The 13,923-nt window shown below is 41.3% G+C and overlaps 1 protein-coding gene across 3 annotated transcripts in view; it reads left to right on the plus strand.

Annotated features, from left to right (window-relative positions):
- Positions 1-12,610, plus strand: part of igsf3 (immunoglobulin superfamily member 3) — a 132,956-nt gene extending 120,346 nt beyond the window's left edge. For all 3 annotated transcript variants that reach the window (XM_062974952.1, XM_062974950.1, XM_062974951.1), the window contains 4 exons: positions 1,691-2,101; positions 4,839-5,246; positions 8,239-8,664; positions 10,470-12,610. In XM_062974952.1, the coding sequence (XP_062831022.1) occupies positions 1,691-2,101; positions 4,839-5,246; positions 8,239-8,664; positions 10,470-10,720 (1,496 nt within the window). In that variant the 3' untranslated portion in view covers positions 10,721-12,610. The remainder of the gene's footprint in view (positions 1-1,690; positions 2,102-4,838; positions 5,247-8,238; positions 8,665-10,469) is intronic.
- Positions 12,611-13,923: the final 1,313 nt, after the last annotated feature.

A 13,923-nucleotide genomic window follows, 5' to 3' on the forward strand; every position in this document is an offset into this window, starting at 1 on the left:
AAATAATCCGGTCCCAATTAAAAATAAACTCTTAGCAAGTAGAGGGGGGCATCAGTGGGATGAATAGACTTTCGGTGCATCGGCGGCCTCCCCTTCTTGCTTTTTCCACCCAAGTAATCCAGGCGGTGGAAAAGACATGAGCTAACCTTTTCCCTCCTTGGCACCAGCCATCAAGGTGTGCTAGGGTCAGTTTGCCCCTCTGGGTGGCTGAGGTTGTTCTCCTAAAATTAATAAGGTGGAAAGTAACTACTCAGCAGTGCGAGTGTAAGCCTCCCTATTAAAGCAAGCTCCCCAGAGAGAAGAGATGAGGTTTCTTTTCCTCTATATGTCATGTCATTGCATAGCACAGCTATCTAGTCTTTATTAGCATACTGATTAAAGCCAGTGGCAATAGAGGCTCCAGGGGAACTTCTTAATGTGTTGCCAGGATGCAGAAACCTTGTTTGCTGTGTTAGAACAGCAAAGTCCTATAGTCATGAGAGCTGCCTCTTTCGTTGGAGAGAGGCTTTTGTTTGTAAAGTTTTTGTTCTTTCCAAGATACTCTTTTTGGCAACCAGAGATGCAAGGGTTAATAAAATTAAGGACTTTGGAAGCTGTGGAGGGGGTGAGCCATTAAATGTATTCAAAAAATATTTAGGAATCCAGATAGGCAGGGGGTTTGCACAATATTAAATCAGTATTTTGCCCCGGGTTACAATATTGTGAAATCCCACGACTGAAATTCCATGGGGATGTGCTATTATAAAGAAAATTGTTGCCATTTTTGCAATGGCTCTCACTCTAGGGAGCATTTTAGGAATAGAAGTAAGATGGTAGCTGCTGTATATTATCTGCTGTGTTGCTACAGTAAGCGGTATTGCAGTTTTGGAAACTGGAAGTGGTAATGAGAAACAGTTTATAAAATTGATCGGTATAGCCTAAGTATTTGCTTGGTGATAATTATACCCAGGTCTCTAATTTTCTTTATTAAACTCTGAAAGATGTATGTCACTGTAAAACCTACTAAGGTGTCTTGTTTACATTATCAGTAATCTGGTGATAATAATCAATCAAACAGGTTTGTATTTGCTTATCCAAAGGCTGAGGGAAATTGAAAGCAAGTCAGAGAGTTCAGATGAATACAGAATTCAGTTATTTGCTTAAATATATAAATCTAAACAAATCTGCTTTCCCTCTATTTGTTGGAGCCTAATCCTAGGAGAAGCAGCACAGAAATAATAAGTCTAAATGCACCAGGTAGTTTGACTTCCAAGAATCCAAAACCAGAATTGACAGACGAAGTGTTACAGATAGGGCGATGGAAATAGGTCTGAAGACTCATCTGTATGCATGTGATGGAGACACAAGGTGGTAGTGGAGTTCAAGGATATGGCACTTGGAAGGCTTAATAGGAAGTAGGGCTAAGAGAAAGAGAGAGGGTTTCACAGCAAATAAGTAGATATGTATAAATAGGCATACGTGCAATTTATACAAAACCACGCCTACAAAGACACAATTAAAATATTCCCAGACATGTGTAGATGAGTTTGTTCACAAACTGAAGAAAAGGCATTTGACACATACAAAGGTGTTTTTGTACACAATAGAATGAGCAAGTTGGTCCGTGAAAATAAACTAATTGATTTCTGTGTTGTTTCATTTTCTTTCTTGTTTTAACATTTCCATCTTTTTCTCTCTGATGTTTCCCCAGTGACAAAATTGCAGGTCAGCAAATCCAAACGAAGCATCACCCTTGTGGAGAACGGGCCCATCCCCCTGAACTGCTCTGTGAAATCTCAGACAAGCCCAGACTCCCACTTTGCTGTTTTGTGGTATGTCCATAAGCTCACAGACACGGATGGAAGGCTCATCCTGAAGACCACTCACAGCTCTGTGTTTGAGTATGGGACCTATGCAGAGGAGGAAGGGTTGAAAGGGAGGCTACAGTTTGAGAGGTCATTGTCTGGGGGGCTCTTCAGCCTCACCGTCCAGAGGGCCCAGGTCAGTGATAGCGGCAGCTATTACTGCCACGTGGAAGAGTGGCTGCTCAACCCCAACCACGCCTGGTATAAGCTGGCTGAAGAAGTCTCTGGTCGGACTGAAGTCACCGTCAAGTTGCCAGGTATATTTCCGATATGGCTGATGTGGGCACAATATAGATAGAAGAATCTCTGTTCTCACCAAGCTCTTCTCATACAGCACATTCCTGCTCTGGAATTGAGTATGTTTTCTCATGCCCTTCATTCTGCCTAGAATCTTAATTTTCCAGTTCTGAATGAACACTCTTAACATTATAACTTCACATTCCTTATGAAACTACAAAATGTATTATTCTATTCCTGTTCCACTTGTATATCCTAGATCTAGTAGATGCTTCCACATGTGTATAGGAACTTCACTCCATTCCCATTTTAAGTCCCCACTGGAAATCCAGCAAATAAGCAGTGTTCACATACTGTATTACCTTCAGGGTCACAGCAGTGTGCTTCTCTATAAAAGCTTCTGGAGAACATGAATGGAAGAGTGCTGCTGAGCTCATGTCCTTCTTGTGGGCAGCTGGGATTGTCCACTGGAAAAGCAGCATACTGGACTAGATACAACTTAGTTATGATGCCGCCAGGTGTTCTTAAGTAGACAGTGGTGTTCCCAAACAATTTTCCCACTAATATTACGTCTGAAGTCCCATAACCAGGCTACATCCAGGATTTCATGTTTCTGTTACACAGAAACAGGTTATGTAGTGGATAGACTAGGGTTTATGGGAAAATCCTATAAAACCGTGGTCCTCAACTTGTGGGCTTCCAGGGGTTTTGGCCTACAACTCCCAGAAATCCCAGCCAGTTTACCAGCAGTTAGGATTTCTGGAAGTTGAAGGCCAAAACATCTGGGGACCCACAGGTTGAGAACCACTGCTATAAAACCTCTGATGTTTTTATTTTTAATTATGGGATTCTAGAGTTTCACAGCCCAGACGTTCTGGAAAGTATTTTTGGGTGCTTTTATTAGATAGCAAACGTTTTGGGCTACTTGGGCAAGGGGCTGTGTTCATTTCCCTGTGTGCTCAAAGAGTCTTTCTTAAAGAGAAACTGTCCTCTTGTTAGGCCTTTGAGGATTTGAAGCAGTCTTGTTCATTTGAAAAAGTTCTACACCAAATTCTTCTTTCTTCTGCTCCCCCCTTTCACACATTCCAGCTTTTCTTGCTGCCTAGTTCCTGACATGGTTTGGAGCCCTGGTTTCTATTCTGATGTGCCTAGTCCTTTTAATGACAGAAAACACTTCTGGCTAAAAGACCATTTGTTTCCGAGACAGGAGGAAGAAAAAGGGAGCGTTGAACAAATCATTGAACTGCCCGTCAGCAAGTAGAGAGGCAGGATAAAGATAAAGTCTATTATAGCACAATAAATGGAGTTTGTCAATTTCCCCCAGCCATATATTGCTCTAGGAGTTTCTCTGCCATCAACATAGCCAGGGGATACTGGGAGTTGCTGTAAAAAAGGGATGTTTCCAAGCTCTGGAAAAGTGTGAGACTTTGGTATCCACTGGGGTTTGGTTCCAGGACCCACTCATGAATACCAAAACCCATGACTCCTCAATTGGTGTCCCTTACTTAAAATGTCAAAATCAAGGTTTGCTTTTGGAAAAAAAATTGAGGGAGGAGGAATATTTTCAAGGCATGGATGGTGGAATGTGTGGGTTAAAAAAAACATGGATATGGCGGATGACTGATCATATAAACAATTTGTCCTTGACAAAAAAAAAATATTAAGCCATATACATATTTTATTGTATTTTTTCCTGACTGTCCCAGAACAGTTGAGAAAGAAGAAAGATCCACAAATTTTACACAGAAAGAAAAGAGGCAGTAGGGAAGGGCTGATTACTCTTTCACCTTTGAGAAAGCATTATCTTTCTCAGTATAACTGAAGCACAATAGAGGACCTCCCAGAAGTCAGGCTATGAACCGCCAGGTGACATATTGTCTGGATTTCTGTACATACTATGCACTGGCCAATAGCAGTGGTAAACTGTATTCAGAGTTTCAGATAACATTTGGTGGCATTCCATGCATAGAGAGCTTCCTGAAGTTTTATTCTTCATCCCTTCATTTTAACATGGAAGGACTTTAAATATTTCTGCTAAAGAAATAGAATAGATGCAGTGGACTAGAAAAGTCATGAACTGGTCTCTAGTTAGCATTATAGAAAAAATTTATTCAGTATGAACTATTATCTAATTTTACTTTGAATTTCTGCCCTGTGTTTGCAAAATATGTTTGCATATGTTTGTTAAACAACATCCAAAGCAATACTTTACTTACTTACTTAAATATAAATTAATATAATACTAAGATAGCACATCGCCTTGCAGCTGCTCTGGATGAGAAGTTATGTCCTGTTATGATCCGCTGTAAGAGAAGTTCATAATCCCTGGCCCAAGTAGTCTGGTTGGTAGATTTGCAATCCCTAAATCAGATTAGTGGATTTGTGTCTGCAGCCTTCTCTCACCTTCACCATATTTAGTGTGTCTTTTCCATTCACACAAGAAAATTCCTGTATGTCCTTTAGGTTCCAGAGCCAAGTTAACAATGAACAAAAGACCAAGAACTTAATGGCTTCAATTCAGCTACAGTAAACCTATACAATCAATGGAGTTTACTTAAGTGTTTACTTACTAATCTCCGCCAATGTAAATCTACTATAGTTTCAATAACAATTAGATGGATATTTTAAAGAACTGTAGATATCAAAATGAAAAGTAAATGTAATATACTTAAGACCTGAAACTTCTGAAACAAAAAGGTTAGTATTTTGATCCTGTTCTATTGCCAATAATTATTGGGCTTTTTGTCTTTTTTTCAGATGACCTTTTGGAAGTGAACCAGAGCCAGAAGAACATCACAATTTTAGAGAATGAATGGGTGACATTAGAGTGTTTTGTCACCAACCGGAGCAGCCACACTTCCCAGTTATCGGTGGAGTGGTATGTGTGGAAATCTGGCCACCCGGAGAAAGAAGCCGTGGTCAAGCTGACCCGCCAGGCCACCTTGCTATATGGAGACCCAGCAGCCCTGAATGACCTGAAGAGCAGGATGCGCTTTGAAAGCCCCGCTACAGGCTTATACCTGCTCACTCTCCAGAACATGACTGTGCAGGACAGTGGGACGTACGATTGTCGGGTGGAGGAGTGGCTACTGGATCCCACAAATAAGTGGTACAAACGGGCAGCAGAGCTGTCTGGGCTGACAACAATTACAGTGAAGCAGCCAGGTAATGTATTGATGTACCTCTAAACCACCAGTGGGAGAGCGGGAAGAATGGTGTAGGGAGAAAGGATCAGTTACTGCTCACTGCAAGTTAACCTTTTGGGATGGTAAACTAAAACATTTAGTTAGCATTGCCACCTAAAAAATGCAGTTGCCATGAAGTGACAAACCATTAGTCATCTAGCTGTCAAATCAGCTTCTGGGTTTGAAGAAATAAATCTCTCCCTGTAGATCATTGCACTATAGCGTAGCTGCTGTAGCATATCTCCAGGAGTAGATTCTGTAGTTTGCTAATTTGTGATCACTGATTGTTTATTGTTGACATGTTGAAGTAGAAAGAGAAATTATATTCTCGTAAGTGTGCATATGCAGCAAACTTTTGCTGGGGAGGGGAGATTTTGAAGGAAAATACCTACGTTATGTGGAAGTCAGCTCAGCTCAGGACTTCAAAGCACTGCCTTCTTGGGTGGGAAAGTCTTTCTACCTGAGAAGGAACAGCTGTGCCTCAGTTCTCTTTCTTTGCTTTTTTTCCCTTCCCTTCCATTTTTTTTGACTGCATATCAGTCATTGCTTTTCCTTGGTTTGTGAGTGAAATTTTTCAATTTTGTATGGTTCTCATTGATCTTAAATTATTATTATTAATAATAATAATAATAATAATACTCTGCTTTATTTCTCCCAAAGGAGACTCAAAGTGGCTTACAATTAGAAGTATGACCACATAATCAACAATACATAAATATGCAAACATTACAACAGAATTAAACATGACAGTATTTAAATTCACAGTTAAAATCAATTAAAGCATATTCAATGCTAAAAATTATTTTAAAAGCCATTTTTGCACATTTAAATATTGATATTGCCCACAGAAGGTGGTTTAATATTTATTTATTTATTTGCTTTTCTCCCACGAATGGGACTCAAAGTGGCATACAAAAAGCACAACTACATAATACAAAAACCCTCATCCCACAACCCAACATATAGACAATAAAATCAACACATTATATAAACATAAATATAAATAAGCATAAATATAACACATATATCATTATCAATTTAAGAATTCTACAACTCCGGCACATGAAAACATAAGTTGAACAGTTCAGAGTTCATAACTCTGGTTCAGAACAGTTCATAACTCTGGTTTACAACATCCTGTCTTCATTTTTTCAGCATTGTTTCCTCAAAGCATACCTTAGGTAGCTAAACTAATGGAAGAGAGTCATCTCATTTTGATTTGGGAGTAAGGCTTATATATTTCTTTTCATAAATTGTCATTGATTTGTTGTGATCATATAGTCTTATGGGAGATAATTCTCTAATCTGGATGTTCAGGTTAAAAAAGTCATCTCAGGATGCAGTAGAAATGCAAAATAGGGCAAAAAGGTAACTCTAAAAAGAGAAAATGACGAGTGAAACCTTTGTGTGGAAAATTTGACAAGTGAAATACTGACAACCGTGTTCTTCATGGTGGAAACATTTTAAAATAGATAAAATGAAAATAAAGTGCTTTTTAAGAGATAGGAAAATACGTGGCTTCTGGAGTATCTTAAATTTAGACTGCACATATCTCAACAATGGCTTGTGACTTGTAGCAAGAATGAAAGGATGAAATTTGGCCTGTGAAATACCCTTTAAGTCAGAGAAGCTGCTCTTAAGTGCCTCACGTGTATGTGGTGTGCATCAGCAAGATTTATGTCCGTGAAACATTCATAAAACAGTTCACAAATATCAGCAGACTGAATAGGATTTGGCAGGGCTATAATCCTTGTGGTCAGAATTTGCTCTCTGAAGAACAAGCCAACTCCCAGGAAAATATGAGAAGCTTATCCCTGGCATCTTTGCTGGAGAAACTTCATTCTGGCTGTTCTGACAGAAGGAAAAAAGATCTAAGATCTCTGGGGGAGGATTGCCTTCAGGCAATAATAATTGAGAATGTTGCACACGTTATTGCTAAACTTTCAGATTTTCCTTTTGGACAGAAATTTCTTCGATTGCCTCTTAGGAGCTTCAAGATAAACAATTATGAAACTAATCTAGGTGGAAACCTTATAGTTACTTCTCAGCTGGGCGCAATAAGTAGAAAGATCATTAATTTAATTTTAGCAGGGTGGGGCTCATGGGAATTGTTTTCCAAAACATAAAAGCTTATTGGCCCCAATCTATAGCCATTATGTTTGTTTGGCAGGATTTAACATGTGATCAGTGATACCCACACTAGTTTTTATTTTGGTCCTTCAGATGTTTGAGGTTTCAGCTCCCAGAATCCCTGGCCATTGGTCATAATGGCTGTGACCTCTGTCAGTCAAGCTCCAAAATGTCAAGAGAACCAGATGTAAAATATTATTGACCCAGAACATGTTTTAGCTGTGTTTTGATCACAGTTCATGTCACATGAACTGTTTTTGCTCCTGTGGTTTAACATTGTTTTAGCAGTGATGATAAACCAAAGCTTACATGGGTGGGCCTGTGTGGGAAGTAGCCCTTTTGTCTAAACCGTGGTTACAATCCTCCCTCATCCAAATGCTATCACAAGTTTTTGGGGTAAATGGCAATCTTGTATTTCCTTTGAGGTCCCTCCAAGATACATAGCAGCACTACAGTACCAAACAAGCATGATTAAATTCCTTTCCACAGTAAATGTCTTGATTGAGACAGAAGCCAGTCTGCTGATGCATCAGATTTTGCCACCAAAAAAGCCTTTGAGACATTACCCCATAGCTTTAAGACTTCTCTCAGGCCACTGGATTCTTCTGTTATTCTTCACTTGATGTTCTAAATGCTTTCAGCATATCCATACAGCCTGATCTTTTCCATTCTTGTTTTGGATCTCCTGACCCAAGGACAAGAAAGAACCCTGGCAAGCAGACTTGGTTTTGCAGTAGTCACATTTCAAGGAGCTGTCTTCCAAAGGGAAGCTCAGCCACAGCTTTGTGATTGTGCCACGATAGAAGCTAATTAGTCTCTTTCCATGTTTCAAAAATCCTCAGATGTCGCGCTGCAAGTAGATACGACAACGGCCAACATCACAGTGCCAGAGCAGGGACATTTTCATTTGGATTGCAACATCCTGTCACTCTCCAGTCGGGAGTCCCGCTTTGCTGTGACGTGGTTCAGCATGAAGACGAAAGAGAGAGGTGGGCAGGCCAGTCGCAAGAGTGGAGAAGAGCGGGAGACGTTGTTGAAAATCGGGCAAGACTCCATCTTCAGCCGAGAAGCCAACTCCTGGGAAGGCAGGTTGCGCTTTCAGAGGCTCTCAGCAACATTGTATCGACTGACTGTGCTGCAGGCAGGTGCTGTGGATACTGGGAACTACTCATGCCGGGTGGAAGAGTGGTTGCCTAATCCCCGGGGGATGTGGTACAAGCTTGCTCAAGAGGACTCTGGCCCTACATCAGTTTATGTGCAGGACACAGGTGAGTCGATTGTGACTTTCCTTTGTGGGAGATGAGTAGGCAATATCATAGTCCAATGGTAATACAACAAAAGAGCAAGTTGAGCAGGGGATTTTGATAGATCACCTATAAAAGTAACTTTTCCAAGCTGTAATTTAGCTGAGTGCTAAATTGCTGAGCTGTTCCAAGGTTATTAGCTAATGAAATGGGTCACAAACTAGAACTTATTGTAAAAGAAGCACTTACACACAGTTAGGAAGTGCCTTGTTATACTAGGATATAACACTAGGATTCAAAAGACTGGAGTTGACAAAGATCTTCTTTCTCATTACGAAAAGATATCCCTCTTCCTATGTTGCTGCCACTCCTGCAACCTCCCAACAACATCGTCAACTTCCACCAGTCTGTTTAGGATTGACCATAAGTTGCATATGTTATGTTGTGTGCAGTTGGCACAGAAACAGAAGAAATGATGAAGTTTCAGTAAAACCTGCTGTCAAAGAGAGGCAGATTCTCAGGATGTATTAAGGGGTGAGGGCAGGTGTTTTTACTGGGTCGGGGAAAAATAAAAAAAAAATGTTCTTTATTACATATTGAGACACTGTCTCTCCATTGCATCAATTCTTGTTAGGGACCATAATCATCTGATCCATTCTGACCTGACAAGTGGTACTTACTCTTACAGGGTATAGCAACACACATAATAGCCTCAACCTATAAGCAAGGCTTAGATTTTCTATGAAGCACTTTAAGAAGGTGTGTGTTGTGATGAGAGAAAGAGCCTGAATATCTTGTATTTAGCCATCATTAGTAAGGGTAAAGGTTTCCCCTGACATTAGGTCTAGTCATGACTGACTCTGGGGATTGGTGCTCATTTCCATTTCTAAGCTGAAGAGCTGCCGTTGTCCATAGACACCTCCAAAGTCATGTCTCTGGTATGACTATATAGAGTACCGTTACTTTCCTGCCAGAACAATACCTATTAATCTACTCACATTTGCAAGTTTCCAAACTGCTAGGTTGGCAGAAGCTGGGGCTAATCATGGGAACTCACCCCACTCCCTGGATTTGAACTGCCGACCTTTTGGTCAGCAAGTTCAGCAGCTCAGTGGTTTAACCCGCTGCACCATCAGGGGCTCCCTTAGCTATCATTACTTCTACTATATTCATACAAGAGTACAGCCTTCAGTCCAAGTAGTTAGCAGTGAAGGCTGAAGATTCCTACACATGCAGTCATCCCCATTGCCCAGTGTACTGGACTAATTCTCAATATTCCCATTCAGTATAGCCAATGGTTAGGTGTTATGTGACTTGTAACCTACACTGTCTGGATTGCGCTGGATACCCTGCCATAGTCCTAAACATTTTAGCCATGACAGCTAAAGCATTACTTTTCTTGTTCTTTCCCTTGACTCATATTTGTATATAGCTATAATACTCCAGGTGTGATGGATAACAACACTTGTTCAAAGGTTGCGTTGACTATCCAGTTACAGGGTTAGAAGCAAGAAACAACTCCAAAACCAGCAAACCAACAAAAAGCAAAAATATTAGTTGAATTTAAAGAAAATGGGGAGGAAACTTCTAGATTTAAAATACTAGTGCCATGGAGAGGTGCTACCTTTGTAAAGTTATGAAAATAAATTGAATACTTGGCAACTTTTTCTTCTGGCTTCAGTCATGGCCCACTGTACCATCACAGGATTGTCCCTAGCTGGATGTGGACAATAGCTGCCTTGTTTTGTGGTTTCCAGGCTAATAATGTACACCGCAAATTAAATTTGTTGCCCTGAAAATTTACCTTCTTTCTGACCTTTTTTCCACAGGCTCTTCTCTGCAGTCTGTCATCTGCTCCAATGACTCCCTCTTCTACTTCGTGTTCTTTTATCCCTTCCCTATCTTTGGCATCCTCATCATCACTATCCTGCTGGTACGTTTCAAAAGCAGAAACTCCAGCAAGAACTCGGAAGGCAAGAACGGGGCGCCCTTGCTGTGGATCAAAGAACCGCACCTAAACTACTCGCCCACTTGCCTGGAGCCTCCTGTTCTCAGCATCCACCCAGGGACTATAGATTAAGCACAGGAGATGTCGAAATTGAGGTGATGATGCACCTGGAACCCAAAGGAAGTGTGTTTTGTTGTCCTTTGTATTCAGCATCTGTACTTTGGATCCCAGCTCAGCTCCACAGTGGGGTTCCTCTCACCTTTTGAAACTAGAGGAACTTAAGCACCCCAAAATGCCTGTGAAGACCCATCAAAATTGCTAAGAGGGATGTAAGGTCCATATTGTTCACTGTATATACTGGGTTTTCTTATTGGATCCCTCGTGAACCATGGGTTCTCTTCATTTGCCCTTTGGACTGTAATTCTGTTGCTCAAAGGTGTATTCTTGTATTATGCCGAGGACAATCCCCAGAGTGTACTGATTTTGATGGGGCTCCAGTTGTGCCAAGGTGGGGCACATAAGTTTGAATAAGTTTGTTTTTGATTAGTTGAGCTCGTCTTGACAGCTGTTGGTACTAGAAAAGAGTCAGAAAGAATTAAGACTGCTTGCCTGCTGATTCGAAGGAGAGAGAACCAGAACCACTCCCTGCCAAGCACGAAGTGGTGACATTTTTAGCCAAGTTACATAGCAACCCTGCTGCAGCTTCCATCTTTTTCCTGTTTTGAAGACTAGTTGGTTTTGTTGCAAAAAGGTTGGCTTTTCTCTTTCAAAAAGGTTGGCTTTGCCTTTGGCGTCATGGCTAAATTGTCCGAGCTGTGACAGTCTGACAAAAGCTTGTATGGGTCAATGAGGCAGGAAATTCTAGCCTTGAAGCCCCAACCCATCATTGCTGCCTATACAATTCTCTTTCCCTAGAACACCATATGGTTGCACTCTTGCATTTCATTAAACCATACTGCCCTCCTTTGGAAAGACTGCAGGGACAAAAACCTGATTCTGAAAACATTTATATTGACCAAATCCATGATTTTGGAAGTGGGGAGAAGAAGACCACCTTGTTGGGTGGTGAATGGCTTTTTAAGGATGCTAGGATGTTGTAACACAGGGCAGAGAATGTGTGGATGTACTAATTTTGATTTCACGACATTTTCATGTTTGGTTGCTCTATCTGTTCAAAGAAACTGACATCCCAAGCAAGAGAACATCTGAATGGGTTTCCCTTCCTTCCTGTTTCATGCGTGTGCCATTTTGTTACTTCGCCGGTTTAATTTTCCAGGTGCAGTGCTCTTCACTTTCACCCACTTCGCCCCCATTCACTACAGCCCTGCAAGCACCACAGTAGGTGGACACGTTGGGGCCAAAATGGCTGTTCTTTCTGTGAAAGACAAGGAGTTACCAAAATCGGGGCTCAGTTCAGAGTGAGTGCCTACTTTCCACCAAAGGAAGCCAACTGCTTTCTCCTGCCGCACAGGAAGTGCTTGTGAAACCTGATGGACTGACTCTTACACTCCTGACCCTAGCTGCTGGCAAAGGGAATATATTTTCTAGAAAATAACTGCTTGCTGTCTTCCTAAAAGTCTTCCTGGTACAGCTTGTCATTATCTTTTTCATAAAATGGCTGGCTCTTATGAAGGGGACTGGGGGTGTCAGCCATCTATGCCAGCGTATTCTGCTGCCTGGGCAGGAGTGGGTGGGCACCAAGTGGAAGAGGCCAGTGGCAGCACTCTTCTCGAAGAGTAAAAATATGGTTACAGGTAGATTTGCCCCTGTTTGGAGCACTCTGGAGATGAAACACATTACCTTAATCAATGGTGCTTTATAAGTGGCAAAAGTCCATGCAGAAGTTGTTTTGTTTTGTTTTGTTTATCAATATGCTCTGCCAGGAGAGGGATGTGCATGTTCAACTCACTCACTCTAGGGCTCAATTCATTGTATTTACGGTTTTAAAAAACATCTCCTTTCCCCATAAAGGATGATTTTGTAGCATTCCAATAAAGCATCCAGAATGTACCCTGGACCAAATCTGCCTCTGCCAGCTGTTATTCCTAGATTTTAAAAAACTTGTCTGTGAAATTTGGAGTCACATGCACTTTTCATCCGCCTGCCTGCCTGTGCATTGTATTTAAGAGAGCAAATGTGAACATCTAAGCAAAGAAGAAGAAAAAAAGATCTCTAGCGTGTTCATGTATTGCTTTGGGGTGAGAGCTATAATTTGGTCTAGCTCTTAAAAAGTAGTCAGCAGGACAATTCCTTACCCTGAAAGATGTAGCGGGCATACTCTCTTTTTGCATTGGAAATCTGTTGAACTGGCCTAATAGCATCCCTCAGTGCTTGTCCACATAACTACCAATGATTCTTCCAAGTTCCTTCTATCTATGGAAAGCTGTCCCACAGCGACATCCAGTGGCAAATGTTTCCAGTTGCTGCCTGTGGATTCTTGGAAAACACCCAGATGTCTACCCAAACTAGTAAACAAAAATGGAAGGATTGTTCCTTAAGCGGCACTGATGATTGTATGGATTACCTTGCAAATTACTTGTTCTAGTGTGTTGCCCACTTTGAGCCAGCATTTCTTCTTAAAAGGTACACAATGCCTGTAAGAAGCTTTAACAAAGCTTTCTGGACAACTCTTTTCCTTACCCAGGAAAATGGGATCAAGCAACATTTGCATGTGAGAAGATGGCTTTATAATTATTATTAAAAAGAACTGTGTACCATGTTGCACTAAATGTTTTATACAACAGACACAGATACAAGAGCGGTAGTAAACCTTGTTGAAATTGTGACTAAATTGTCCTATGTTGTTGGCTTTGAGGCTCACCTCCCCCCAATTCTGTTGATGTGACCCAGCCGGCAACAGATGACTCCCTGCAAGGGTTGTGGTGTCAGATGACATGTGCAACTGTAGCAAACCCTGCGGCTCTTGCTTTAGTCATGCACTTGGCACACAGGCAGCATATGGGAGTGCTTACATTCAAAGTGTGAATGAACAGCTGTTGCCGGCATTGCCAGTGCCAGCACTTGGACAAATGCCCGTTCCCAAGCACAGCCAAGTGGCCTGAGATGAGCCACCTGTATTTCAAGAAGATAGATTTCACCGGCCACTTCCCACTTTGGGCTGAACTCTTAAGGCTTCAGATTAGAAGCTCTAGCAAGGATTTGGAAGAACCACATCCCCTTTAAACCAGGGACGGGAATCCTGCAGCCCTACAAATATTGTTGGACTGAAACTTGCACTGGAGAGGGCTGCTGGGAATTACAGGCCCATATCTGGATTCCCTCATGTAAGCCAAGGGTGGATGAAACTTATGTTGCCCCTACATTTATACAGTCTT

This window comes from Anolis carolinensis, chromosome 3 (assembly GCF_035594765.1).
Source record: "Anolis carolinensis isolate JA03-04 chromosome 3, rAnoCar3.1.pri, whole genome shotgun sequence".
Lineage (NCBI taxonomy): Eukaryota > Metazoa > Chordata > Lepidosauria > Squamata > Dactyloidae > Anolis > Anolis carolinensis.